The sequence below is a fragment of the Siniperca chuatsi genome, linkage group LG3 (assembly GCF_020085105.1).
Source record: "Siniperca chuatsi isolate FFG_IHB_CAS linkage group LG3, ASM2008510v1, whole genome shotgun sequence".
In the NCBI taxonomy this organism is placed as follows: domain Eukaryota; kingdom Metazoa; phylum Chordata; class Actinopteri; order Centrarchiformes; family Sinipercidae; genus Siniperca; species Siniperca chuatsi.
The window spans coordinates 4247097-4274687 of record NC_058044.1 but is presented as its reverse complement, the minus strand read 5'-3'; the positions used below and the strand labels follow the sequence as shown (position 1 = coordinate 4274687).

At 38.9% G+C, this 27591-nt stretch overlaps 2 protein-coding genes and 1 long non-coding RNA gene across 17 annotated transcripts in view; all 3 read right to left on the bottom strand.

The window, feature by feature from the left end:
* LOC122874125 (B-cell receptor CD22-like) overlaps window positions 1-3232 on the bottom strand; it is a 65412-nt gene extending 62180 nt beyond the window's left edge. For 3 of the 10 annotated variants that reach the window (XM_044191745.1, XM_044191744.1, XM_044191742.1), the window contains exons 1-4: window positions 2773-3227; window positions 879-1232; window positions 522-734; window positions 18-377 (exon numbers count right to left, since the gene is read on the bottom strand). In XM_044191745.1, coding sequence (XP_044047680.1) covers window positions 18-377; window positions 522-734; window positions 879-1232; window positions 2773-2827 — 982 coding nt within the window. In that variant the 5' untranslated portion in view covers window positions 2828-3227. Of the gene's footprint in view, window positions 1-17; window positions 378-521; window positions 735-878; window positions 1233-2772 lie in introns of all 10 variants that reach the window. The other 7 variants (XM_044191738.1, XM_044191743.1, XM_044191737.1 and 4 more) reach the window with 6 other exon arrangements.
* A 4159-nt stretch (window positions 3233-7391) lies between these two features.
* On the bottom strand, window positions 7392-12351 carry LOC122873375. Of its 2 annotated transcripts, XR_006377427.1 has the most exons (3): window positions 11767-12351; window positions 9823-10046; window positions 7392-7503 (listed from the first exon to the last, which is right to left on the bottom strand). It is a non-coding gene; the product is annotated as an uncharacterized LOC122873375 (long non-coding RNA). The 2 variants fall into 2 exon arrangements; XR_006377428.1 differs by lacking the exon at window positions 11767-12351 and having other exon boundaries at window positions 9823-10503.
* A 210-nt stretch (window positions 12352-12561) lies between these two features.
* The window catches only part of LOC122873893 (hsp70-Hsp90 organizing protein 1-like), a 32525-nt gene continuing 17495 nt past the window's right edge, over window positions 12562-27591 (bottom strand). For 3 of the 5 annotated variants that reach the window (XM_044191200.1, XM_044191199.1, XM_044191201.1), the window contains 15 exons: window positions 21829-21911; window positions 21223-21303; window positions 20362-20421; window positions 19803-19976; window positions 18638-18766; window positions 18483-18528; window positions 17667-17757; window positions 17375-17516; window positions 16994-17098; window positions 16520-16607; window positions 15866-15899; window positions 15364-15438; window positions 14222-14324; window positions 13909-14048; window positions 12562-13307 (listed from right to left, as the gene is read on the bottom strand). In XM_044191200.1, coding sequence (XP_044047135.1) covers window positions 13181-13307; window positions 13909-14048; window positions 14222-14324; window positions 15364-15438; window positions 15866-15899; window positions 16520-16607; window positions 16994-17098; window positions 17375-17516; window positions 17667-17757; window positions 18483-18528; window positions 18638-18766; window positions 19803-19976; window positions 20362-20421; window positions 21223-21303; window positions 21829-21911 — 1478 coding nt within the window. In that variant the 3' untranslated portion in view covers window positions 12562-13180. Of the gene's footprint in view, window positions 13308-13908; window positions 14049-14210; window positions 14325-15363; window positions 15439-15865; window positions 15900-16519; window positions 16608-16993; window positions 17099-17374; window positions 17517-17666; window positions 17758-18482; window positions 18529-18637; window positions 18767-19802; window positions 19977-20361; window positions 20422-21222; window positions 21304-21828; window positions 21912-27591 lie in introns of all 5 variants that reach the window. The other 2 variants (XR_006377532.1, XM_044191202.1) reach the window with 2 other exon arrangements.

The window sequence follows — 27591 nt, the reverse complement described above, 5'->3', positions numbered from 1 at the left end:
TCTGTGTTCATCAGTACCTGTGACAGTCAGAGTTGTACCAGGTAAACTACTGCTCCATTCAAACCTCCCTGTTTTGAATTTGAAGCGATACTCAGCTGAGTCGCTCTCTCTCAGGTCAGTGATTCTCAGAGTGGAGCGTCCTCCCTCTGTCTCAAGGACCTGAACACGACCTGCATACTGGGAGTCTTCACTAAGGGCCTCAGGCTGTGAAGGATTCTGCCACTGATGACTACGTTCAGGACTGAACCACAATGTTGATTTATCATAATTATTGTTATAACTGTTGTATGTGCAAGAAATGTCCACTGATGAGCCTTTGGGGGCACAGATGCTTCTGTCAGTGTACATCACTCTTTTGCAGGTTTGACCACGGACACCTGAAAGATAAAACAATGTTTTGACCATTTTTAAACCAGAGTTGGTGAGGAGTCACAATGGGGGTCTCCATATTAAAAATACATGTAGTTATAAGGCTCCACCAGATGGTGCTATGTCAGTGGAAGATTGTGGAGTAAACTCACACACTGAAGGAGAGGGGAAGTCCTCCAGTCCTTTCACAGCACAGGAATAGCTGTCTGCAGAACCAAAGTTGCCTGAATAAGAAGAAGATGTTTCTGCCTGAATCATCTGTCCATTTTTGTACCAGACGTAGGAAGAACGATCAGGTAGACGACAGCTGCTGTGACACTGCAGCTCTGCCCAATTAGAATACTGAGATCTGCTCACCTGCAGATCTGGATTTGTGAAGAAGGAACAGGAATATTATTTTAGACAAAACTGTCAACATACACACATGCAAATACACACAACACATTTATAATATTGTTTCCTAGAAGTTATACATTTGGAAATAATTAATATATGAATGAAAATGTTACCTGTGACAGACAAAGTGACTCCAGGTGAACCAGTAAAACTCCCACCTGGTTGGTTTGTTATGAACCTGAACTTGTACTCAGCTGAGTCGCTCTCTCTCAGGTCTGTGATTCTCAGAGTGCAGCTCTTCTCATTACAGCTGTACTGCACACGACCTGCGTACTCTGACTCTGTTCTCAGATCCACATGTTCATTTCCATTCATTTCAGTAACCCAGAATGTCTCAACTGTAGTATAATAGCGGTTTATTGTGGATGGGTATCTGTATCTGCAGCTTATTTCCACTGTTGATCCTTTTAAGGCACAGATCTGAGTAGAGGTGTAAGTCACTCCCCAGCCATTCTGACCCTGTATCACTGTAACACAGAGCACATCAGAAACTACAGTCAGACTCATAACAACATCAGGAGACAGACTTCCATCTGTAGTGGAGGTGCTTCAGTGTGTGAAGCTGCATTTCCCAAATCTACTTTGCCTCTCATGCCGTCCCACTTTAACTCAGTGTGAGACAAAGATAATCTTATAGTACCAACTTGTTTTGGTCTGGGGAGCGTGGGAAAAAAACTCAGACTGTTATCTTAATTAGAACTGAGCTTAAGACGCATGTTGTATCACACATGTTTTTCTTATATGTTTACTTCTTTGTTGTGGACTTTCTAACGTCTGTATTAAAAATGTGCACATACTATAACTCAAGTTCTAATTACTTCTGCTTTATGCCAGTGAACAGAGCTATGGAGAAATCTACCAATCATTCACTTTTACATGATTTATAATGCAAAGGAACAGTCGAAGATGTACACATGATCTCTGCAGTTAATCTCTGAAAGCACTGAGGCCGGACATCATACAGAGGGGGCAGTGAAGGAACATTTCTATTTTTCAGCATTTAATGAACAGGATAAAACAGCTGAAGATTAAATATGAGAAAGTTGTGATACATGAATAAAGAGTCTGCCTCACTCGGTGGCTTTCCTTCCTGTGGTCAGGCTGCTGCAGTGTGAATGGAAACTAGAGAAATGCAGAACACTGAAGTGTGGGCAGCTGTTGTGATATGTAGATAACACAAACAGACTTATTCTAGAGAGAGAAATAGTCACAGCTGCTGATGTTTAAAAAATGATTATAGCTGTGTTCAGGAATGAGATAAAGGTAAACTGTATCAGATCATCTTTTAAGCTTTTCACTTATAATGGGTCGACACAAACACAATTCAGATCAAAAATTTGTGAACTTTATTTCCAAAATTTAAATCTGCCCTTCTCAAACCAATAAATCTGAATTTGCAGCATCTGGCAGTGAATCTGTGACATATTCAAGGACATCTGGAATACGATTTACTGTAACACTCCCCTGATTTTATTGATAGCTTCTTCTGCAAAAAGAAATGTACCGACTGAGGCAAAATTCTCTGTTCGGAGTTCGATTCCAGGCAGCAGTACACCCAGCTTGGTCAGTGTTTCATAGTTTTTTGGCCCCTTGGAGGCAGCGCAACAAATCATTACTTCCATCCACACAGCAGCCACACAAACACAGCTTTACTGTCTTTAATACACAATACTAAAGTTTACAAAGTTTATAATGTTAAGGTACAGGTGTACAGAGATGCTGCTGGTGTAGAAAACAGACAGCTCTCTGTTGGTCGTCCTGTAAAGACTTCAGTTTAAAGAGAGATGTGAATGTCTGGTGTTGCACCACATTGCATAACATCACACATCAAATCTATTTATTTACTAAAAAATTCTATCCTGGCATCGCCAGACTAATGCGTAGTACCTGCCAGAGCAAAGGAAACATGAGCTCAGCAGATTCATCTGGTTTCCAGGCTAAAAAAACACCTTCTGAATTCCTGAAGTGTGCTAACTGCCTCACAGTATAAATGCAGATGTACAGTACCTTGTACAGAGAGAAGGAAGACAACAAATCCACTCGCTGCTGCTGTTAAACTCATAGCTGCTCCTCGCGTCTGTTAAATCACATCCGCAGGTAGATCACATACATGAGAAACACTTAGAAATAAACATTTCTACTTGAAAAGGGAGCATGTCATCTTTGAAGACACTTTGACTCTCTGTGGTTGGTACAGTTGTGTTAAACAGACATCGAGGTGTTAAAAGCTGCCCTGGCTTCCTTCCTCTTTACATCATTAATATGCATCAACAGATGCCTGTAAATCCCCATGTTGAAATGAAGAAATGATTCTTACTGTTATGTAGCACGAACTTCTTAAAATATAGTTTATGGAAATTACATTGAGAAAGTAATTTCGTCAAAAATGACGTTTTTAATCACTCCTTTTTTTAAACCTAGTATTGCAAGCCAGGTCCAATTTATTTACAGCCACAGTCCATTCAGTACGATGACAGGAATATTGTGCAAACATTGCATTGTGTAAAAGTGAAAGTGAAACTCTTTTCTCATTTGTTTAACCCTTTATTTTCCATAGTGCTGACAGAGCCGTACTGTACATTGTTCACAGCTGCTGTTGCCCGGCTGTGGTGTACTGGCCATCTGGTATACCGGGACAAATCCCGGTGGGCCGTCAAAAAATCCATACAATTTCTACCGTCCGTCCGAGCCTCACAACCAAGTTAGTTAAACTTCTGCTTACGTCATAGGCTCAGCCATTTAAATTAGGCTTTCTAGATCTAATATGAGTGAAGTTTTAGCAACTGGATTGCTTATTTCTCATCTTAAATTTGTTCAGATTTTGGTGGACTGCTAAGGTGAAATAAGTGAAAGTTTACGTAGCCTACTTCATACAACAGAACCCTGCTACGCATGCTCAAACCTCATTGGCTCACAGTACTAGGGGCCTCAGGAGGGAGGACTGCAGTTGGACCCCATCCTGGGAAAATGAAGGCTCACTAGCTAATGCTGGAAGCCAGAAACAAACATCTATGATCCATTGTCCGTTTGATCATCTAAACAAAGACCACGCTTTCTTGCCTTGGCCTTTCTAAAATGAGCAGTGGTGAAAGTTACTATATTCTGTTATGATCAAGGAGTTGATAAGCGGCTTATCATAAGCCATAAGCAGACAGAGTTAGCATGAATTATTTTTGTGATTGACAACTGGTTCAGGCAGCGTATAGATGAGAGCAGGCAAACGTCACTTTCCTGTCTTCAGAACGACCACGCCCCCTTTTGGGTGAAAACAAGCACTGTAAAAGTATCAGCACCGCATTTTGCACGTCAAACTAAACAAAAATAAATTACAATCTCTCCCCAAAAGAGCACAGGACAGTGAAAGAAGAGATCTGTGGCTTCAGGCCATCCTCAGAGAAGATGAAATTGGTAAATTGTGGGACCCGGCGATTCAATACATGTATCTCTGTTGCAAACACTTCATCGCAGGCTAATTAATGATGTTACTGAGTAAATGCCATGTGTGCCGATTGTGCCTGTAGATCAAAGCAAATCAGAAAAGAGTCTTAGTGATGGTGTGACTAAAGTTTTTACTGTAAAAAAAATATGGAGGATGGAGTTTGGTTCAACAGTCTGTCCACTTGAAAGACCGGGGAGCAGAGTATTTTAACGTTAATAATTAACATAAATTGAGCTGACCGAAGTTCTCATAATGAACCTTGTAGGAAGTGGGGCTAAAACCAATCTGTTTTCTACTTCTCGGCTCGTAGTAAAAGATCATGTAATAAGCACAAACGACTATCAAAATAGAGGCAGAGGTCGCTTCGCCACAGCAATGTAATTAGTTTGCAGTAACTCTACATTGGACTGACTAACAAGTCTTAACGACATAAAAAGTGACAGATGTCAGAAATCCATTGCCTGGAGATTCAATACGGTATGTCAGGTTAGTCCACTTGGTTCTCTCACTGAAAGGACACTCATCAACCCCTATTTCTTTATTTTTTTCGATGATGCAGATCACTGATCGGCAACGACATACTGTAACATAATGATTTGCCTGACTGGCCATAGGATGTGGGCTCCTAATAGCTAAAAAGCAATACAGTGTTCTTATTTTATGCTATTAAATTGGCAAAGACCCTGGAATTTGCATTTACCGCCGGTCAAATTAGAGGGGCTGTTTTCACCCAAAAGGGGGCGGGGCTTGATGCAGGGGCAAAGTACCGGTCACTCATCTATTGGTGAAATTAGTTTTGAATGGCTGTTTTGATTGGCACTGACAGTTACCAAAAACTCTGCAGAGATACAAACTTGGCCCAAGAGGCACTGTCAGTGCCCGATCCGTCAAAGAAGGTTACCGCAAATGTGCCTGTTCAAAATACTCAAACTAAATCTTTCAAATCAAGATAACAAAATGGTTTTTAATCCTTGGAAATTTAATAGTTTACTATTATGTAATATGGAATTTACTTGTGAAGTTACACTTGTCAGTGCCCGATCCGTGCTGCCCGTGCGCGTACTTATTACTGTACGATTTGTACTTCACATGCGTGAACATTTTACTTGACGACAGCCTATGGCTGTATAAAGAGACAGTGAACAAAACATTTTTTTGTTACTTTATTAATGTAAACAATATTATAGCAGTCTAAGTTAAAAGAGAACTCTATAACAGAGGATTACTGTGATTTTCAAAATAATTTATCATTTTTATATTAGGCTACATACTCTGATGTATATTTACAACAACTTTCATAATGACATACTATCTGGAACATGTCATTTTCATATACTGAATGAATTGTATTGAATAAACACAAATTAAAACAAAACAGAATTACGTGTTTTTCGTTTTTAATTACAAATGAAGTAGGGATTATCCGATGATACACGGACCAAGCTATCACATTTCCAATGAACAATGATTAAAAAACCATTTTGTTATCTTGAGTGTGAGTAGGATTGTTTTAGGATCAGTCATTCACAGAACGAGAAATTTTGAACAGGTTTTCCTCTGATGTCCTCCGGCTGCTCTGCCTCTGAGATGAGGAGATCAAAAATATGCTACGACAGAAACATACTATCTGCTGTTCACATGACAAAGCATTGCTATGCAAAACAATCATAGAACAGGAAGCCAGTCTAACAGGAAGCCAATCTAATAAAAATGTGTATAAAAATGGCTCTGTCAGGCTGTACTTAGGCACAGCAGCTAAATGCTAACATCAGCATGCTAATATGCTCATCAGAATCAGAAATACTTTATTTCATAATGACTATGCTAACATGTTGTGGTTAAGCAAGTATATTGTTTACCATGTTCACCATCTTAATTTACTGTTAATATTCTAACATTTGGTAATTAGCAGTAAACACAAAGTAAAGCCAAGTGTATAACCAATGAAATTAAAAGTCAGGGGATCACCAAAGTTATTCTGATTCATCCCGAGGGAAACATGTGTCTATGTGCCAAATTGTTGTTGAAGCATTAAACTTAAAACCACAAATGAGAACCTCATCAAACACATTAGTATTCATCCTCTTGGGAGCATAAATGTCTGTAAAAATGTTCATGGCAAGCCATCTAATAGATGTTGAGATATTTCACTGCATGCATCACTGCAGGTGTTTGGTAATAAACAAAAATAATGGACAAATAAAAGTTTTGTCTTGATGATGGCACTAAAAGTCAGCATGTAGGGACCACAAATGTCTGTAAAACGTTTCATGGTGTAAAATTCCTCATCATGGCAATCCATTCAATAGTTGTTGTTAAGAAGGCTTGCAGTTCACATAGAGTTCAGGCACAGCAGGCCCCCTTCAGTTTCATTGGACAGCATGTATACAAGCATGTCAGGAGCCAATCAGCTACTTTGAGTGGTTAGCTGGTATATTGGCTCGTTTAGTTTGTCTGCTAGTACACTCCAGTGAGTTTGATGAATATGTTTGGGATAAAAGTTTTCTTGCTGGCTGTATAGGAGGTTATGTGTGTCTATTAATATGTATTCTTTTATATTTGCCTTCTTAGTTCATAGTTTAGCTGTCCACTTCAAACATAAAAAATGTAGTTTATGTTTTATGAGTGGGTCCCCGTTTTGTTTGTACCATGCAGGGAGAGGACGAACAATAATGCGTCAACACACTGGTGAGGCATTACACACTCCTGCTGCTGTTCTCACATTTCCACTGATCGATATTTGGTGGCGGTAACGCACCGAGAGACACAGCAATGTGTAAACAAAGGAATGGAAGAAGAAGACTGCAAATTAGCAAATATGTATGTAAACCATGTAGGATTTAAAATATTTTAAAGAACTGCAAACGTTTTATGAGTAAGGAAATTATTCAACATGTGAGTTAGGCCTCAAGGATACATGATGTTGGATGTTGACATCAGGAGTCAAAAGCACTGCACCACAGGTGCAGCAGTGGTTAGTGATTGGCTCCTGTGCTTAGCTGTCCTTGTGATAACGTTGAAGAGTTCAGACTTTACACTGTTAACACACTTATCACATTTCCACATGATGCTATGTTGTTTTGAGGTCTGGGGTCTCTCTGTGGAGTTTGCATGTTCTCCCCGTGCCTGCGTGGGTTTCCTCCCCACAGTCCAAAGACACGTAGGTTAATTGGTGACTCTAAATTGCCTGTAGGTGTGAATGAGAGCGTGAATGGTGTCTGTTCTGTCTCTATGTGTCAGCCCCGTGATCAACTGTCCTCCATGATTTCACCCGAGGGACTCACAAAATTGTGGAGCATCTGGAGGTGAAGATATGAACATAAATTAACTTAAAGAAGAGACAATCATAGAACATTTTAACTGTTAATAGTTCATAACTTCTACATGATTTCTTCCAGAAATAACATGTTCTTTTAGTTTTTAACATTTAATTATGGCCTGATCACTCCTAGTAGACATTACACTCCCTGTCCAGAGGGCTGGTTCTGGAACTGTCTCAGGGACTCAATGTCTGCCTCTTAGACTCTTGCTGGTGATGACTCACAGCCAATAATAAGCCTTTAATAATTTGTCATTTTCTACACTTTTTCCTTTCTGTACATCCTGTGTTTTCTCCAGATCCTGTTGTTAGATCTGCCGGTCCTGTTTAACTTTTTTGTTGCAGTCACTACATTTTACTGTTTTAGATATCTAGCAGATCAGATTGTAGTCAAAATTTTGAAAACTCCACTACACTTGTGTTTTCTGCACTCTGTGCCAATTACACATCATTACAGTAGTAGACTAAACAAATGATTTACCTTTGTCACTTTTTAGTTTTCCATTTTCTAATTTAAATTTCTTTCTGGGTGAAATTATCCACCATACCTAGCTGCATGCTGGCACTGCAGAGCTCCATGTTTTAATTTGAAGCGATACTCAGCTGAGTCGCTCTCTCTCAGGTCAGTGATTCTCAGAGTGGAGCGTCCTCCCTCTGTCTCAAGGACCTTAACACGACCTGCATACTGGGAGTCTTCACTACGGGCCTCAGGCTGTGAAGGATTCTGCCACTGATGACTACGTTCAGGACTGAACCACAATGTTGATTTATCAAAACCTGAAACTGATTTGCTTTATTGTGTACCAATTGTGCAAAACATTTTCTTATTTTTTATTAATTTTGCAGTTATTCACTCCACTTTTTACAACTACATTTGATAGTCTTTATTGACAGAATCTCATGATCATGCAAACACTGCAGTTCAGAATGTTAAACTCAAGTCTACCATTGACTCCTCACATGAACAAAAACATGTTGCTCTTCAATTATCAATGATAGCCAAAGGTTAGCTCTCCTGTTTCAGAGAACAACTGATGCCAACCTATCAAAAGGAAGTGGAGCCAGAAGAGTAAGTGGTAGAGTGGGGCAAGCAAGAGGAGGACCAAGACCATGGCAAAGTGGTTGACCATGTGTTCAGTTTGTCGATACGGGATGCAAGGCTGAAAGTCTAGCCAAACTTGAGTTTCTTTCACTTCCCTCTGACTTCAGACATACAGTACTAAGAACTAAATTAACTCTCCTAATAATAGTACCCACATGTCAAGATAGTGCTCAGTGATTACTTTTGAATACTGTAAAGTACTGCAGTTGGACACTAAAATTTGAGTTGTTCATATATGTATGAAATTGGGAACTGTACTGTATTGCCAATTTGTGAACTAAGAATTATAGCATTACTATATTTTACAGAATGTAAACACTCCCATGTTGTGAAAGAAAGACTTTTTACAGAAAACTGATATACTCAATATGGTTGGCACAAACGATGTAGTAACATTAAATGCAGTAACATTAAACAGAAGTCACACTCAAGTCATTGAAGATTAGACTTTTCTAACTCTAAAACCAACTAAACTACACTAATATATCTATAATGCTGATTTGCTAAATCCTAAACACAATGCATCGCTTTTCTTAACACAGTGGTCATCAATTATTTACACGTTTTCTTTGGGAATATAGTTCAATAACTATAGTTGCTCAAACTGTCAGCATACCAACACCGCATTAACCCTACAATGATGTAGGGTTAATGTGGTATTCTGCTGTACAATGCAGCAAAAGGGGAACTACATTTGCATAGAACTATTCAGTGATTGATATAGCAGCTTTTGTGTTCCACTTGGTTTATTAAGTGGAACACAAGAGCTGCTGCTGACATGCCTTTCCCTTTGCCAGTTTGTGTTCAGTGCTGTGCTTAGAGCATGAGCTGCCATGTTTCAGAAAGAAGATGTGAGAATGGTTTGACCGCAGAATACTATTTTGGTGGTGTGTGAATAGATAAGGCAGTGTTGTTTGATTGTGAGAATCTAAAGTTTTTGGAAGACATGTTTACTGTATTCATACTAGCGCTTAATTTTCGTTTAGTTTAGTGTCGTGGATGTGTAGCTTGGGAAGTGTGTTAATGCAGATGGCAACTTGAGCTTTTTTGTTTTGTTTTTTTTTACAAAATGTGTGTAAGCAATGGAGAAAAAAAACTTTTTTAATTCAGTAAATATACATGCAGTAATAGTAGAGTATAGGTTAAAAGCTCCCCCAGAAGTTGTTATGCTAGTGAAAGACTGTAGAGGAAACTCACACACTGAAGGCGAGGGGAAATCCTCATATTTTTTTACAGCAGGGGAATAGCTGTCTCTGCAGGATCAAAGTAGTCTGGATATGAAGAAGATGTCTCCGCCTCAATTTGCTGTCCATTCTTGTGCCAGATGAAGGAAGGACATTCAGGTAGATGACAGCTGCTGTGACAAAACAGCTCAGCCCGGGTAGAATACCATCTTCTCACCTGCAGCTGGAGATCTGGATCTTTGAAGTAGGAACAGAAAAGTTAAGGCTAAACTGTTAGCATTCATGAACATGCAAATACACAATAATTATCACTATATTAAATAAAAATTGTTACACCAGGTAAACTGGTGAATCTCCTGCTTTGTTTGAATGTGAACTTGTACTCTGCGTCGCTCTCTCTCTCACTCAGGTGATTCCTAAAGTGCAGGTCGTGTTATCGCAGTAATACTTCAAATGACCTGCATACACTGAGTCTGTCCTCAGATCCACAAGTCCTTTAAACTGCATTTCAGTAAACCATAATATTTTCTCAACTGTGACAGAACGTCGTTTTACTGTGGATGGCTGTCTATAGATGCAGCGTATGTCCACTGTTGATCCTCTCACTGTACAGATCTGAGCAGAAATGTAAGTCAACCCATTCCTGCTTTGTACCACTGTAACACAGGAGCATTACAAACACGTTAGAAACCACATTCAGATTCACAATATGTAACATCATGAAGGTACAGTCAATGATCAGGAATGCATTGAACCTGTGAGCTGCAGTGCAGTTTAACTGAACAGGATGAACGTCATAATCGTAATTCTAAGAAGGATGTGGTACATTCGAGGCTGTCTGTTTTGCTTGGTTTATTTCCTGTCTGTGGTCAAGTGTGAAAACATTAATAGAATAGCAAACAAAAAAGATAACTAAACAAAAGAAATACCGTAGCACACAAAATGGCTTGTTTTATTTCTCCAAAAAACACATTTCCTGTTTCTGTGTCTGTATGACAGCCAATTTGCACGACCCATGAACAAATAAAAAAAAGACAGAATAGAATGATAGTTGCTGCCTTCAAATGGGGTCGTGTTTCCCATGTTCACGAGAACGGTCCATATGAACGCCCCCCTTATGGTATTCACAGCCTCGTAAGTGGAAATTTTCTGAAAGCTCAGAGTTCACGAGTTGTGATGTGTTTGCTGATGTTTTCAGAAATGGCAGAGGCCATAAGTTCACTTTTCGGTGAATGGTTAGTTAATATATTGTAATTCTTTGTAAATCTCATTTATTGTACGAGTTGTACAATAGTGCGAGCGACACGTGGTCTTGCCTCGTCTTCACAGTTTGCACTAGCGAGTAGCAGGTAGGAGGGGTGAGTCAGTGAACGAGTTAGTGGAGACGAGGACTTCCGAGTCAGTAAAAAGAGTTGTTCGTTTCGAATAATTCACTTATGACTCGCACATCACTACAACTTAATGCTAGCATTAAATGTTTGTCAGCTTATGTGCTGTTAAAGTGTTGTAAATGGTGATTTTGTGTTTGTCAATGAAGTAACCATACTGTTACCTTTTTATCCTGAGCAGGAAGGAGTTAAAAATACTGGAAAATGTTTTTTTAGTTTCGATATTTTATGTATATATTGAGAAGGCAGTATGAGTTTAGGCACACATAATTCACCAAAATTAAACACTGACACTTTATGTTTTCAGTTTTGTTCAAGAGGATATATTATATTACAATCTGTATCACATATAGTGCTCACATAAATGTTGTAACATCAACCAGGTTGTATTTTGTTACATAATTTTCACACCTAACAAGAAAGAATATTTAGCTATTTTTTTACCTGACAAAAAAAAACATTACGTTAACTCTACCTAAAGTCTTGAGCGGAGGAACATGACCGTTTTCAAATCTGGCAAAATAACATAACTTTTTTAAAAGATGGCTAACAGATGTGACAAATCTCACCCTAAAGAAAGAGACGCATCTCGCTTATGGGGACCCTACTGTCTTCCCATTGGCTCGCAGACCTGGGGTCACCCCATAGATATAGATACACATGTATATACAGTATCTTTGGGGTTCCCAGGCGTGAAGTCCGCAGTTGGACCCTCCTCGCTGATTTTGAAGCAGTCATCTAACAGAAACACAGACAATTATTTAGGGAATTTTAAGATGTTTTGGTCGATTAGAGACATATTCAGAGACGCATTCTAAATAATGACTCTTGGTTTTTTAATCACTTTTGTATTCAATCAATGCGAGTGTTGATTAATGTTGACCTGTTGACAATGGTATGTGGTGCAAGAAGCCACAGTAAGCTGCGCTTAGCTGTCAAACTGGATGATTGTGGCTATGGTAAAATCTGCAAATGGGCATGTGTGTTGGTGAATGAGTAAAACTTACCTGAGGATTTACGACGTCCTCTTCATGTTTGAAGTAAGGGGTGGTGAGTCTTCATACTTCTTGTACCAGGTATAGTTAGCAGCTGGGTTAGCATTTAGCACTATATACTGAAGCATTAGCATTTAGTAGAGCCTCACAGAGCCAGCAGTTAGCAGTATCTTCCTGATAGGAAAGTCTTGGAAAATGACTACTTTGACCAAAATGTTCTAGATAAGTTAGTGTGCAACATATGATCGTTGCACATTAGCAAATTAGTATGTGACTTCACATTAGTTAATATGTGTGAATATTTTTTGCAGGTTTTGAAAGACTCTGATCACTGATTGTGTGTTGAGTGAACCCGAAAACATTTTAATGTGGATTTCATTGATTTATTGTTTTGTGCAAATATGTACAGTACATATTTCAAATGTTTCATCTCGTTTTAAAGATATGAAAATAACTCTTGACTTTAAAGCAATTCAACAGCGGTGTTAAAGAGACAAAGATCGTCACAGAACTGGGTTTTGGTAGTGTTTCCAATATGGTTTAACCAAACGAATTTGTCCAAGTAAATCCATGCAGAAACCAGGAGTTCATCAGGGTTTTTATAGGATCCAAATGGAGCCAAGAGACTCCTCAGTGACGTTTCAAATAAGTGAAATTCCATGGAGGACCTCCTTACATTAGAAGGTTTGCGGTATCACATGAATTTATTCTTTAAGCATCTCTCTGAGGTTGGGCTCTGGATGCTGTAAAATTCCTCATCATGTCAGAGTCCCAACCCCTAACTTTGGCTATCACATACATACCATATCTGACTATCTCTTTCTCACACACACATTCAGCTGTCAGTGTTCTCAGGCAGACCATCTTCTCGTCCTCGGTCCTAAACTCTGCTCACTGTCCTTGTTCCTGTTCTCCTTTTTCTTTGTAAATCCTTCTTTAGTGTGCCTTGGTGCTGGGGTTGGGAGGGAAGGGGACATAGTTAGGGTTGTCATGGTTTCTTGTCTCGACCTTGTTGGTCTGGTATGTGTTTGAAGCGGCACTTGTCGCCATAGAAACAGCCTGTGGTCCGCCAGTAGAAGCAAACGTCTCCATCTATAGGTACACAACGTCTGGACCTGCATGGACAGAACCAGAGGAGAAGATCCTGAGAAGATCATATTCATAGAAAAATGCAAAATAATGGGATGCTAATATTGCGTAGGAGGAAATAAAGTACACAAGATTATTTTCTGTCAGTAATCACAGAAAATTCCACTGGGCTCTTTGTTCACTTTGAGATCTCCCTTTAATGTGGTCTCAAATGACCTACAGACATACATATTCTCTCTTTAAGGATTATACTGTGATTGTGGTATGTTTTCAAATCACTGATTAGTGTAGCTGGAAGTTGTTGAACAACTGGATCTGAGCCTTAATAAGCAATAAGGAACTGGGATTTTCTCTCTTTTGGAAAGTCTTTACTTTTAATTTGAGTCACCAGCATAACGAGATTTGCTAGGAGTGAACGGTTTCATTTGACTTTGAATATAAAGAACACTACATAGTGCAAATGCACAACAGGGAGAAAAGCAGCATTTATTTTATTTAGGAACATCAACTGTTTTTCAACTTTTATTTAAAGCAGTTTAGGGTTTACACCTGCAGAGTGGGGACATTTTTGCAAAGAAAATAGCACAACACCACACAGATACATGTTAGGAGTAAGTTGCTCGGTACCCTATGGCAGCTAAGCTCTGCTGTGTTCCTGCAGCGTTGGAGCCGAGGCTGGTGTTGGTCCTTTGTGTGGAGGGCAGGGTCCGCTGGATCCAACGGTCTGGGTACCTCATCACCAGTTTGCTGCTCCCCAGCTCCACTCCCTGGACAGGAGGAAACAGCACAGTTGATAAAACTTTACACAATGTCTAAAGAGGAGCAAGAACAGGATGATGGCTTGCTGTTGCAACTCAAAACTGCATGTTAACATATTCGACTCTGACAATACATCGAGTCAAGTTTGTTCACCTGAAAATTGAGCCTACCTATTACTCACCTGCAGCTTCTCCAGGGCTTTGGCAGCCATGTTGGCATTCTTGAAGTTGACGAAGGCACAGAAACGCTCATGGAGAACTCTGATGCTCTCTATCTCACCAAACCTGTAACCATGGAAACACAGAGCCTCTAACCTACAGCAGTGTGGTAACATCTGCAGGCAAAGTGATGCTGGCTGTTCTTCATATCTAGCGCTGACACTTCATACTGTGATTATTATAATTACAGTAGTATACCAACCCTTCCACTACTGCTAGTAATGATACCACTTCAACTAGTAGCACCAATGTTACTTCTGCTACTACTACTACAACTACTACAAGTACTACTTTCACTACTTCTGTAACTATACCAAAGCTACCAGTATTTCTTGCCTACATACCTTTGTAATTACTACTGTAACTACAACTACTACCACTTTTACTACTTTGTAAAACAAAATATTGATATTTTTGCTGATATATAACAATGGAAAATGTCATGGTGGTTTTAGGTGATTCCAGTATTTCTCATTACACTGTAACACGACCATGTGTCTCATCTTCACAATTCTAGTCTCCACCATGTGTGTCTTTATTAGTGCAGTTTACCTACCTGTGATGGTTCATGCAGATGCAGGTGTCTTAAATACTGTTCTTATCATTATGTATTGCACATTATGTATCATAATCTGCAATAGTGTTGATTATATGACATGACATTTTAAAACATCTCTTTTGAAACCGAACGATAACTGAGGTTAAAGTGCTAACTTTCAGCTTAAAGGGTGTTTGACAGTGTTCATTACCAATTATAGGTGAACAGCGGTGTACTTTTGGTACATCATACCCCCAATTTTAAACTGTGCAGAAGTACAATGACTTCTACAATTCTTACGCTGTTTACCCAATATAGATGTAACCACACTCAAATCATATCTGCTGCTAATACAGTTGGTGCTTTTCATTACCCTTCATCAAACAAGGGTATGTCAAATCCATCTTGTTATTGTAGTTGTACTGGAATAACTGGGTGGGCTTCATTTGACTGCCTTCAATTGCTGTTTACTATCCCTAAAAACTGAATTCATAACCCTCATCTAAAAATACTCGTTACAGCTACAATTTGTCCTCACACACATACACGGACACATAGTGTTTTTACATTTTGAAGAGATCCCAGAGGTCTTTCTCTGTAACTTCCAATGTAATGTTCCCAACCCACAGAGAGCGACAGCTCCTAGAAGATAGAAAAGGGAAGACAGTGGGAGAAAAGAGGAGAAGAAAAAAGTGAAGAATGTGAACAGGAAGAGACAAAGTAAGGTAAAAGATCACCGCAGTGGATAATGTGAGAGACTGATTATTTGTCCATTATTTGATTATTTACAGATACTATTAGACAAACCACCAAAAGTCATTTTTACATTTGTGTAGATTTACGTTATAATTCTTTATTGCCCACAGTGGACACTGTGTATTCTATACTGAAAGATAGTAGATGCTGTATATATTTCTATGGAAAAACAGATGATTGGTTGGCTTCAAGTTTGAAATGATCGTATTGTAGATTATACGAAACATTCACGCCCCCAAAACATATTCTGTATTCCTGAAAATTTGAAGTGATTGGTGTGATTATGTGTATTGCTCATAGCCATACAACCTACCCACTCTGGTCCTGCTGAGATGTCTGCTTCATTGCTGGAAGTAAGAGGAGACAGGAAGTAGATGTGATGTAATGACAAAAAAATAAAAACAGAGCATCAATGAGATGTATTTAAAATGGTTAACCACTGTGGCCTGCTGTAAATTACATATCTTTCTCGGGCTAGCTACACTAACTGTAACATAATATCAATACACTCAATTTGCAAACAGCTTATCCCCCACTGGATCTTCATCATGGTGCCACACATGCTTTTAACACACTTTAAAACCATCTACCATTTACTATGTATGGAAAATGTTTGCCTGTTTACTCATAGGACATTACTGCATGTCTACTTTAGTATAAAGACTACAGATTGCTATTCTGACCTTCATATGTCTTTATATCCAATATACTGATTATATCTCACTGTGCAAAAGACATATTTCTCTGGTAACTTCATAGTACTGTCCGTAGTGTGCTGTTGATAATATAGTATTAACTTAATAATGTACTGTCCATGTATTTAATAATGTCTCTTTACACGTATGTCTTGCTGTCATTCTGTACTGACAGTAGTAGCAGCATGTTTCTGCTATTGATATCTGATATGACTGTAACAGAGAAATGCTGCCCCAGTGTGGACAGAAGTGGTACTGCAGATGGCTCTCACTTTTGGCCTCGGGTGAGGTGAGGACCGCCTGAACGGTGGTGAACTTCTCCAGCAGCAGTTTACTCTGCTCTTCGTCAAAACCCAAATCCTACAGTAACAAAATGAAATTGAAAAAAGGCAAGTAAATTAAAGTTACCTCATGTATAAATACATCTCTTTTCAAAATGCCCTGAAGCAAGACACTAAATCAAGGACAAGGACAACACTCAGCTCTAACTGATAGAATATGAACATGTCTGAGATTCTGAGATGTGAAAAGAAATCAACTCCCCTGCAACATACCAAGCACTGGTTGCGTTAACCTGTGGCTGAATCAACCCCACAAAATAACCATATATACAAAAAAAAGTAAGCGTTGAAATTAACTGATTTTAGCTTCTGGTTTTATGTGCAGGCTTCAGTTAACTTGAATTCCTATAAACTTGATGGCAGCCTCGGAGGAAGTCGAGCCTTCTAGTCACTTGTCCTCCTCACCATGAGCTGCAGGACCCGACAAGTAAAGAGTTTACTGGATGCTTCTTTACAGTGCTGATCCAACTTCAACACCTGCTCAATGGCCTTCTCTGCCTCGCTGTACCGCTGGAATGCACGCACGCACACACACACACACACACACACACACACACACACAAACACGTAACCAGCTAGAAATGTTAGAGCACAAAATCAAAACACATGACATTACACTACTTGATGAAGGATTGGAGGTAGTTTAAATGATTATAGTGCTGCAGCTTGAATTGTTCCTATCACCTTTTACAAGCAGGCAGCATACACTTATGTTCCAAATATTAAATCACAGAATTATTACTTTTTTGTTGGGATATATTAGTCTGTTGTACAGCAGCTGCTGACCTTTAACCCCATCAGAGCACACCCCTTACGGAAGTATCCTTTCGGCCAATCAGGAGCCAGCTGAATGGACCTCTGAGCGTCTGTTAGGGCAGAGGAGTACTGCTCCAGACACCAATAACAGTAAGATCGATTTCCATAGAACCTGAGAGACAAGAGTGAGTCACATAGACGAAGATATTTATTTAAACCAAAGTGAATGTGAAGGAGACAGAGGAAAATGATGGTGGTACGATCAACAGAGAACAGGGTTAGTGGGGTTGAGTTGGGGGTCAGAGTTCACGTTTCAGCTCACCTGTGGTCCTTGGGGTCACAGTAGATGGCTTCTGTAAACATGTCCACTGCCTGGCTGTACTGGCCTTGCCCGAACATCTGAATGCCCTGCACTGGAGAATGTACAAACACATTTGCACTATTAAACTTATGAGAACTTTCATTGACATAATGCATTCCCTCTCACTTTGCACTATGCACATGCGTTATATCACACATACTTCTTCCTACCGAGGAAATCAGTTGACAGTGAGTGTTCTGTGAAATATTTTTAGTAACCAAGACATCATTTTTTAATAGGAACACTACTGTTAAATCTTTCAGGAATATTTTTTTTACAGCTTTGAGCAAAACAGAGATATGCAGTACACCTCAATATTTGTCATATAAACCTATCTTCATGGAATGTGAGAAAATTAACCGCCCTTTAACAACTTTGAAGCATTAGCAGCAATGTTATTAAATGTAAGTTATAAAATATGTTATTCTGTTTTTTATCCAAGTCAAAGTTGTATAAACTCTCTATCCCTCATACTTCATCTTAATTTTGACTCAACACAACATATTAAATAAAATGTCAAGTTATTGCATTAATATCTAATGGTAATTCAATGCAATAACTTGACATTTTATTTAATATTAGATAATTCTACTAATTATGATTAAAGGCTGAAATTAGCATGAAAAAAAGAGGATGAATGAAATGTGAAAGTTGCACAAAATTTGGAATCTGACAAACTGAATTTACTTAAACAACGTAATGATGTGTATCTTGTGTACTAGAGTTATTAAAAGGGCACAAGGTGTATCTCTGTAAGACCGCAAATAGATGATTAACCTGTAAGAGACTCCCCCCTCCTCTTCATGTCTTCTGTGTTCTCCACCTGCAATTAAAACAAAGTTTTGTTACTATAGTGTATGCCAGGGCTATTCAATTATAAATTCAATTGGGTCAGATTTTAAAACCAGGAAATGTAGATGGGCCAGCCATACCTGGCTGCTCCTGGTCTCATTCTCCTTGTTCTCTCTGGAGATCTGTGTTGCTCTGTTCTTCAGGGTTTTGAGTTTGATGTGGCTGGCAGCTTTGGCCACAAATGCACTACTGACATCCCACTCTGGCTCCTGAAACACCAGGAAGTAACACAAAACACTTAATACAATAGGCTGACAAAATGTGATAACCATAGTTTGAAAGTTTGAAGAAAGACACCAGCTCTGACCAAATGCTGATTTAAATGTTAATCAAGTACATAAACATGGATTGTTTTTGAAGGTCCATCTCAATTATGCAGGTGGTATCATCTCTGGGGGAAGCTGAATCCAAAACACCGGACTGCAGATTCAACAGAAGACGTTTCACTGTTCTTCTGCACAAATCCCTCAGTTCTAGCCGGCAAGTAACAGTCCAGTGATGTGGACTCTGCTTTCTCCACACATCACCATGGCTTGCTTATACTTTCAACTTAACGGTTTCCAACTAGTTGTTTTTTGAGGACTGAATCGTGTGTGTGTGTGCGTGTGTGTGTGTGTGTGTGTGTCAAGTAGCAACTTAATACAGATAGCAATATCTGTACAAACATGATCTCTGAGAGGTCAGAGTGCAGGTTGGTCTTACTCAAGGACACTGCACATGTGGCTGAGGAGATATTTGACCTCTTTAACCACCAGACCACCCTACCATCATGGTAAGTCACTGTTGCCTTGAAACACTTTAAACATTTCAGACAGACTCCTTGCAACAAGGACTGACATCATTCGAAATACGTGGCACTTCCAAAGGAGACTGAAACCTGTACTTACAATGTATATTTGCTGCATTACAGTGCTCTTTTCACGGTGCTAAGTAAGGGTGTGTTCATACCCAGCATGTTTGGAGCAATGCATTTAAATGTTTAGTTGAAGTTACAAGATGACATTTTACAGTTTTACAAAACTTGCGAGACCATGTGATTTTTGTTTATAAGCCCCAGTCTGCTTATAACTTGACAGTCTGGATATAAACAAAATAACTAACAAAAATTAAAAAGTGAACTTTTCCACTCTGGACTAGACCAAGGAAAACTAGACTTGCATCGCAAGTATACTGGGGTCCAAGCACCCAACACAACTCTGGCCCAGAGCCCCAGGTTCTGCTCCCAAGGGAGCACCAACAACCCACCTCCTCCGAGGTCCTGTGGGGCAGCTGGCAGTTGCTCTTGTCCTCTGACGTGACAAGGGTAGGGACTGATTCAGGGCTGCATTTGTTTTTGGGACGAACAGCGGTCCATTCCTTCTCCTCTTTCAATTCCTCCTCACTGTCACTCTCTGACACTGCTCCAGCCACTTCCTCTTCCTGTTAAAAGTTAAAAGCATTATTTAAAAAAAATTACCCAGAAGAAGTCATGCACTCCTACTCCCACTCCTTACTTTTGAATAGACCTCGATTGTGCTTTTATTTATTCTACTGTAAAAGCTAGTTAATGGAAACCTGCACTGAATTCACATTTAATTTTTCTGAAATTTGCAGTGCAATGCATTATTTAATTTATGGTAATGAATGGTTTATGAATGTATCCAGGTCTATGTGTGCATATTCACATGAATGCCTGAATACATATGGACAGAAAAATGATTGTATGAAAATATGGCAACATACAGACTCTGCAAGGCTTTGTAGATTAAAGAAATAGAGAAATAACAGCAGATGACAGATTACGTTTAGGCTTTTATGTTGTCACCTGTTCTGAAGCATCCTCCATCCTCTCCTCTCTCTCCAGTTTCTTCCGTTCTTTCTGCCTCTGAAAGGAGAGCATGGACATGGTGGCCGTGGGATGGCACAGAGACATGTATGGACACAGGTGTAAAAGCAGATGTGCAGTCAAGTGTGTCATAAAAGCGAGGAAACAAGTGTGGGAACAGTTATGAAGAGGGTGTGGTAAAATGTTAACAGCTGTTAAAAAGGTGTGAAGACAGGTGGGGCAACAGGTGACATGAGTAAGTAAGGGTGTGGTAACAGGTGATGTGTGGAATGTAGGAGACACATTAATTTCAGTTAGTAGAGGAATCATAACCACTGAAGACATGAGCTGCAACATGGACAACATATGTTTATCCTTACATTTCCATTTTGTGACTTGGTTGATAATTTACAGTGGATGTCAAGCATGTTAAAATAGAAGCAGACAATAGTGAAGCAGATGATGTGGGGATAGTGTCATTGTATGTCATTTTACTAAATTGTTGCATACATTGTAGTTTGTTCTGTATGATTCATGGTGAAGATGTAACTTTAGACATTTCTAAAGTATAAAAAGACACAAATCGCTCCCAGACGAAGACTACAACACATTAACATCAGATAGCCCTGTCCTTAGATGACATAACATACTGTACACTTCAGCTAGAAATTAACCTTGGAAAAAGTTAGTCTGATTAAAAGGCTCTGTATGACCTGATAAATTTTTTATTTTTAATGTTTTGGTATGAATCCATTTGTACCTGTGCTGTACCTGTATGATATTTTATCATTTTTGGTGGTTGCAGCTTATGAGCCTTGAAGCGTATTGTCATGTCAGTCAGACTGAATTCTTTTTACTCACTTTCCTTTTAGCTCTCCTCCTCTCTGCTCTCCTTCTTGTTCTCTCCTCATCATCCAAACCCTCTTCACTGTTCAGCATCGCCTGCTCAAGACATAGTAACACACACACACACACACACACACACACACACACACACACAATATTCAAGTAACTGACAGATGCACATTTCTTTCAGAAGAGCTTGGAGTCGCTTCTTAAAAGACCTAAACACAAAATGATTAACCATCAGAATGATTGCTGTAGTTTATTAAGTGCAGCAATAATTCTGAGAGAGAGAAAATAGCTTTTGGACAAATATACTTTGCATACCTGGAGAAAAGTTGGCACCTATTGAATGGATCCCAATAAAGCCAGAATCTAGTGGTGATACTAATCTTAGTGATACTGCATCTCAAGGCACTGAAGCACTGGATTCAGCTTCATGAGACATATGAAATGTAAAAGTATGTGCCTGTAGATGAGATAGCTGTGATCTATGTTTTTATTGTACCTTTAGTGCATGTGTTTTACTAGTAATCCACTTATTTTTAAGTCCAGTATAGTATTTTCTATAACTGAGTACAAACTGATCCATATTTTATATAGTATAGTCATCTTTCAGTCTACCTGTGATGGGCCTTGGTCTTTTCTTCTGTCTGTTGGGTCAGGAGCTCCATCCTGAACCTCCATCTCCTCCTCACCTGGCCCATCTAGACAAACACACACACACACACACACACACACACACACACACACACAAACACACTATACTGTATATATTGTTAATTGTGTGTGTGTCTGTGTGTGTGTTGACTTCCAGTGCCTGACTGACACATTTCCAATGCAAAACTCCACAGGTGATTTCATGGCAGCTTGTGATTGGATGAGGAGGAAAAAGAATGAGTGTGAAGCTTTATTTTTATGTGTAGTAGTTTAGCTAATACAGCAGGAGGCACATCATTGAACAAAAAAATATTATATTATATTCAAATAATAGCCTACTTAGTCAAATAATGGCCGTTATACAAATATTACCCAGGGATGTGGTCTGTTTGAACAAGTAAAGGTCTCTTCCAAATAAAGGCAGTAAAATAACATGTACTATGATGACACACAAATGCAAAATTCAGGATAATCTGCACAACACTTTGACATAAATCGACACAAATCAGTTTGTCCTTGAGGTAACAAAGATACTGCTCTATGAACTTAAAGGGACAATAAATGCACCAATGTATAGTTCACCCTTTATTTAAATTGAAAAACATGCAAATGAAAAATTAGTTTTTTTGGCTTTTTTTTTTTTAAACTGCTCTATTCTGCCAATAGTCACATCAATCTGTTTCGTATATATTACCGTTAGAAGATTAGATGGTAAGTGAATTAAACCACTTAACAAGTTATTTTATTGTTTGGTCAACATGCTAACTATGTTTAGCTCATAGCCTGCCACATGCTTACCTGACATCACTTGGCAGCAAGATGTGATGAATTGACATATTATTGTGATTTAAAATAAATATGAGTGGGTAGCCTGAGTGTCCGTTAGCAACACAATTAACACAAAGAAAGTGAAGTTTGTTGCTTAGGAAATGTTTTTTTCACCTAATGCATGCTGTCATTTTTTGGCAGCACAAACTGGTTGTTTATATTTCTTTGTCTGTTTTTTTTTGACACATTTTATCTGATTTCTTTTATGTCAAACAAAAGTAGAATCATCGCTAAAATTAGAAAATGTTACATCTTGCACGTCACAAGATTTTTATATTCATTGAAGTTTGAGAGTCATCAATGAGGAATCAATTAAAAGATCTGAATCCAAAATTTGGCATGTTTTCACTGTTTCTTTTATGTGTTGTCAGTGATTAGCCTAATTAGCCAAAAAAAAAAACAATTTAAGTTGCAAACTATAAATGTAACTTTGAAATGTTAACAAGTAACAAAGCAGTTTCATCAAAGCAATCTGATTATTCATGATGTATTAGTCATGATCTTGGAAACCAGTGAAACTTCTTTGTTAGTGAAACTTCTGTGGGTAAATGAATTGAGAAATGTTTTAGTGCATGTTAATGTTGCCCCAGGCAGGCATGTCCTTCCCCTCATACCACACTAAGAGGTCACCATGCCAGAAATATCTGGACAGGGCCTCTGGACAGAAATAGTGCTCAGGTACCCGGAAGCATTCTAGAAATATTCCACAGAGAAATATTTCACTCTCTCATCGTGTTTTAATTTCAACTGAACCATGTTATCCCACTGAGGTTAATTCTATTCTCAAGATGTGACACATTTACCAACCAGCCTTTGGTTAAACCCAGCTAGGTTATCGGAACTTGGATGGTAGTAAATTTTCACTCAGCTGATGAGCACTCACTTTTCTGAAGCAGATCAGTTACCACGCATTCACACCAGAACCAGCAAGAGACACAACAGCTGGTAGTTTTTCACCATTCTCACCATTACATAGTTTGTCTAACATAGAACACTGACAAGTTTATTCTTTAACTGTAAAATGTCCAGCTCAGTACATATCTTGGTCAGAATTATTTAAGGGATCCTTATCAAAATGTTTAACTTATCAGATTTTTTATCTCTCAAATATAAATGTCAGTACTGGCCTTAAAGATCCAGCCTTGAGACAAATTAAACCATTAGAACCATGTAGCCTACCACATGTTGAGTGCAACAAGTATAAAAGCTTTCATCAGCAGGCTACAGGTTGCATTGTTTTTATGAAATAAAACTGCTCATACAGAGAAACAGATTGCATGTTCTGGATAAAGGACAGATAAAAAGTACCTTTCTCTCAAACACAAATGTCGACAGATGAAAGGCGAGGGGAGAAAATTCTGTCCAGGAATAGACCGTCTGTTCAGAAACTTTTTGAATGGCTAAAACTGAATCTGTTTGGCATTAAGAGCCACAACACCACCTGACTCACAGCAAGACCAAAGGCAGATGAAAAAGAGGAATAACCAGAGAGGGAAGGAGGGATGATGTTTGTGAGAGAATAACATGCTTGTTTTGGATAACCATCCACATTTAGCCCATGCCAAATTATAGGTTTGAAACTGAAACTCATTCCCCACATAAAATCACGTACATGATGACAGCCTATAGAATACTCCACCAGCTGTTTTACAGTATGCATTGTGCTCTTGAGCACAGCTGCCATTAATGCAGCAACAGATTCAAACTGCACACACCCACACAGTCCTGAGAAGAGGTCTTATCAGGTAATTAAGTGAAAACACCTGTGTAAGTGAATCAAGTAGTACTGAAGGTTTTCCCCTGGTTTTAAAATGATTACTCCCAGGGAATATACCATCTTTTTCCCAGAAATCCCAGAATTCTTACCATAAATTGAGTTTGATTTTAAGCAGACCCTCATTTAATTAATCAGAAAATGGTGGTTATTCAAATTGTCTGACGGTATTATGTGCTGATGTGTACTATTATTTGTTACTATGTGTTATTATGTTCCGATGTTTTTAGCTTATGTGGTAGTATAACAGCGTATACTATCTTTGAGGTACCTTAACATTATCAGTTTTTAATACATCTGTGTGGTTACATGGGAGTGTACGACCATTTTTATAGTCCTGACCTGAGGTCATTTCTGCATGGAGTAAGCCTGATAACCACACTGGCTTATTGTTTCTTTTTGTATCATCATTACTATCATCATCATTCACAGGCTATTATTATTATTACTGTATTATTATTACAATTTGAATTGCTGAAACACTTCATTCAGACTATTGTTGAGTGGCAGCATCCATTCAGGTATGGTATGTAGGTGGTTTAAGCTTAGTTTTAATGTTAGTGCTATCTATGCACTCGATGTCACACCTGTTCTCTCTGCCACTCTGCACTCTGATTTGATTAAGAGAGTTGAACTACCTGCATAGTTTTCATTTACAGATAGAGTTTGCACTCTGCTTCATTCACTTCACTTCATTCATTTCTTATTCTAAAAATATTCCACTACACAGCTGCACAGTAGGCTGCTATTTTAGCATTAAAAATGATTGGAAGAAACTGCAAGTGCTAAAATTTATATTAGTGTAACAGCGGCATTTCAAAGTTGGACTTTAGCTACAACACTTTGGAGGTTTGGAGAAGGCCTTGGTTTTAGCTACAACAGCAGTTTGCAAACACTGTGATGGAAAATTGTAGTGAGCTGGTCGACTGGTGAAGAAGACTTCAGGAGACTCTGTAAGGCCTAGGGGAAATAACTTACAAAATGGAATATTACACATGCAACATAGGAAATTCCATGACAAAGACAACACATGCCACAAAGTCACGGGTTCCCACAGGTATTTTTCTCAGGAAACAAGTGCAGATTATGGAGCGAATTCACAGGAAATACCAGGATCTCAATTCCCAGTATTCATCCCTAGTGCCATGGGCATAGAGAAGCTCTAAACTCTTAGGTTTCAGCTCCCAGGTGGGAATAGGTGGACTGTAGGTGCTTTCAAACTGAACACGAGGTGAATCTTTGGCCTTGCGTTATTCACATGAATTTGAAAACTGGAGTGTTTTTGCACCGACTGTGAGTGTATGTGTGTGTTTGAAGCCTCAGACTCTGACTCATCTTAAAACTTCCAATAGATTATTCTCATTCACTCAGGTAGACAAAATTATCGACTGCCGTCTGGCCTTTACATCAAAACAGACTCTCATGTAACATCATGGTGTAAACAACTCCGTGAGATTTAAATACCTGGGACTCTCCACTAGTCAGCAGTACTAAAAAAAGCCTCTTGGATGAGAGATGAAACATCTTCAAGTCTACAATTTCAGTCCAGTGGATTGTTCATTCTGTCTTGACAAGTTGTTTCTGTAATTTTCCTCCAGACCCTCTCCATTTTACTTTTGCCTCTGTACCTTCATGAATCCTGCCATGCAGCTTTGGGATAAGCAAACATTTTCTGGTCAAGTTAAAACATTTTGAGTCTCAGTCACCTCAGTTTGCGCCACCTACAGCAAACCCACATCTGTATGCAATAGTGCCACGTCTGTTCACTTTGCGTTCAGTCTGTGAATGTAAAGGACATCACCTACTGGGAACCAGCACGCATGCTCATTCAACTTTCCTGGAGGAATAATTGTTAGTTTCACTGGAAGTCTAACTTATATTGCTTCCCAGCAGTCGCACACATTTATACACACAAGCACACAAGTATTTCTGAGCACAATTACCATGACATATTGTTTTGATTTGAATACAGACCAGTCCACAGCCATCAACAGAACCCACCAGGGAAAAAATCCAAAACTTTTTGGTTTTAATCTGTTGCCAGATTTAGATAGCAACTGCTGCTGTCAGAGGATGACTTTTTAAAGAATGACTGAAAGACACCTCTGTGATGACATGATTTAGTGAAGTCTTACCGGTTTTCATTGATCTTAGGTTCATAATATTTACTCAGCAGATTAAACACCATGGAAACTTTCACAACAACTATGAAAGACAACAAAAAAGTACTTACCAGGTTTTCACATGCAGCACAAAGCTATTTGCATGTGAGCTTATGCATAATCGACAAAATGTCAACAGACTTGCAAAGTTTTCCTAAGTACTGCCATATACTGCATACTGCATACTGCATCTGACATTACAGTAAAAAGGCTTGTGTCCGCTGCTTATTACAAAAATGTTTTTGGGGAGGGAGCAATAGTCAAGCATGAGCGCTGTGTAAACAAACCTCTTGTTACTGTTTGATATGAAAGCCACATGCAGTGAAATCTGGTTCTCAAGGCTGCCGGATTGTGTGGCCTTGACAGTTTCCTCCCCTTTTTTAAACACAAACCCATATCAACACACACACCTCTTTCTCTCAACATCAGTGTTTTAACTTTCTGTTTGTGTGCAGAGCAAAAGAAGAGAATAAGTTTGAGGAAAACAGAGAATTCAGGACTAGATCTATACTTTTAACAGATTACTCAAAATGCAACATGGGAGTGAAAGACCTTTCAACAACAAGGCAATTCGAAGTGCTTCACATAAGAGAAAGAAAATATATAAAAGAAACACAAGGTCATATAAAAAGACAAGATAAGAATAAGCTAAAATACAAGAAGACAAATCAAACAGAATAAAAATTACAGTGCAGCTATAGTGCAGCGCAAGATATGAATAAATAGCCCTAGTTTAACTTAATAAAATGCAGTGGCAAACAGAAAGGTTTTAAGCCTTGTTTTAAAAGAACTGTGAGTTGGAGCAGATCTCAGGTTTTCTGGCAGTTTGTTGCAGATATGTGGTGCATATTATTCTTTGTGTGGCTCAAGTGGCTTAATAACTGCAGTTTTCGGGCCAGTGGGAAATAGCCTGAGATAAGAAAAGTGTTGACTATTTGCAGAAGATCTGATGCCATGCAGTTA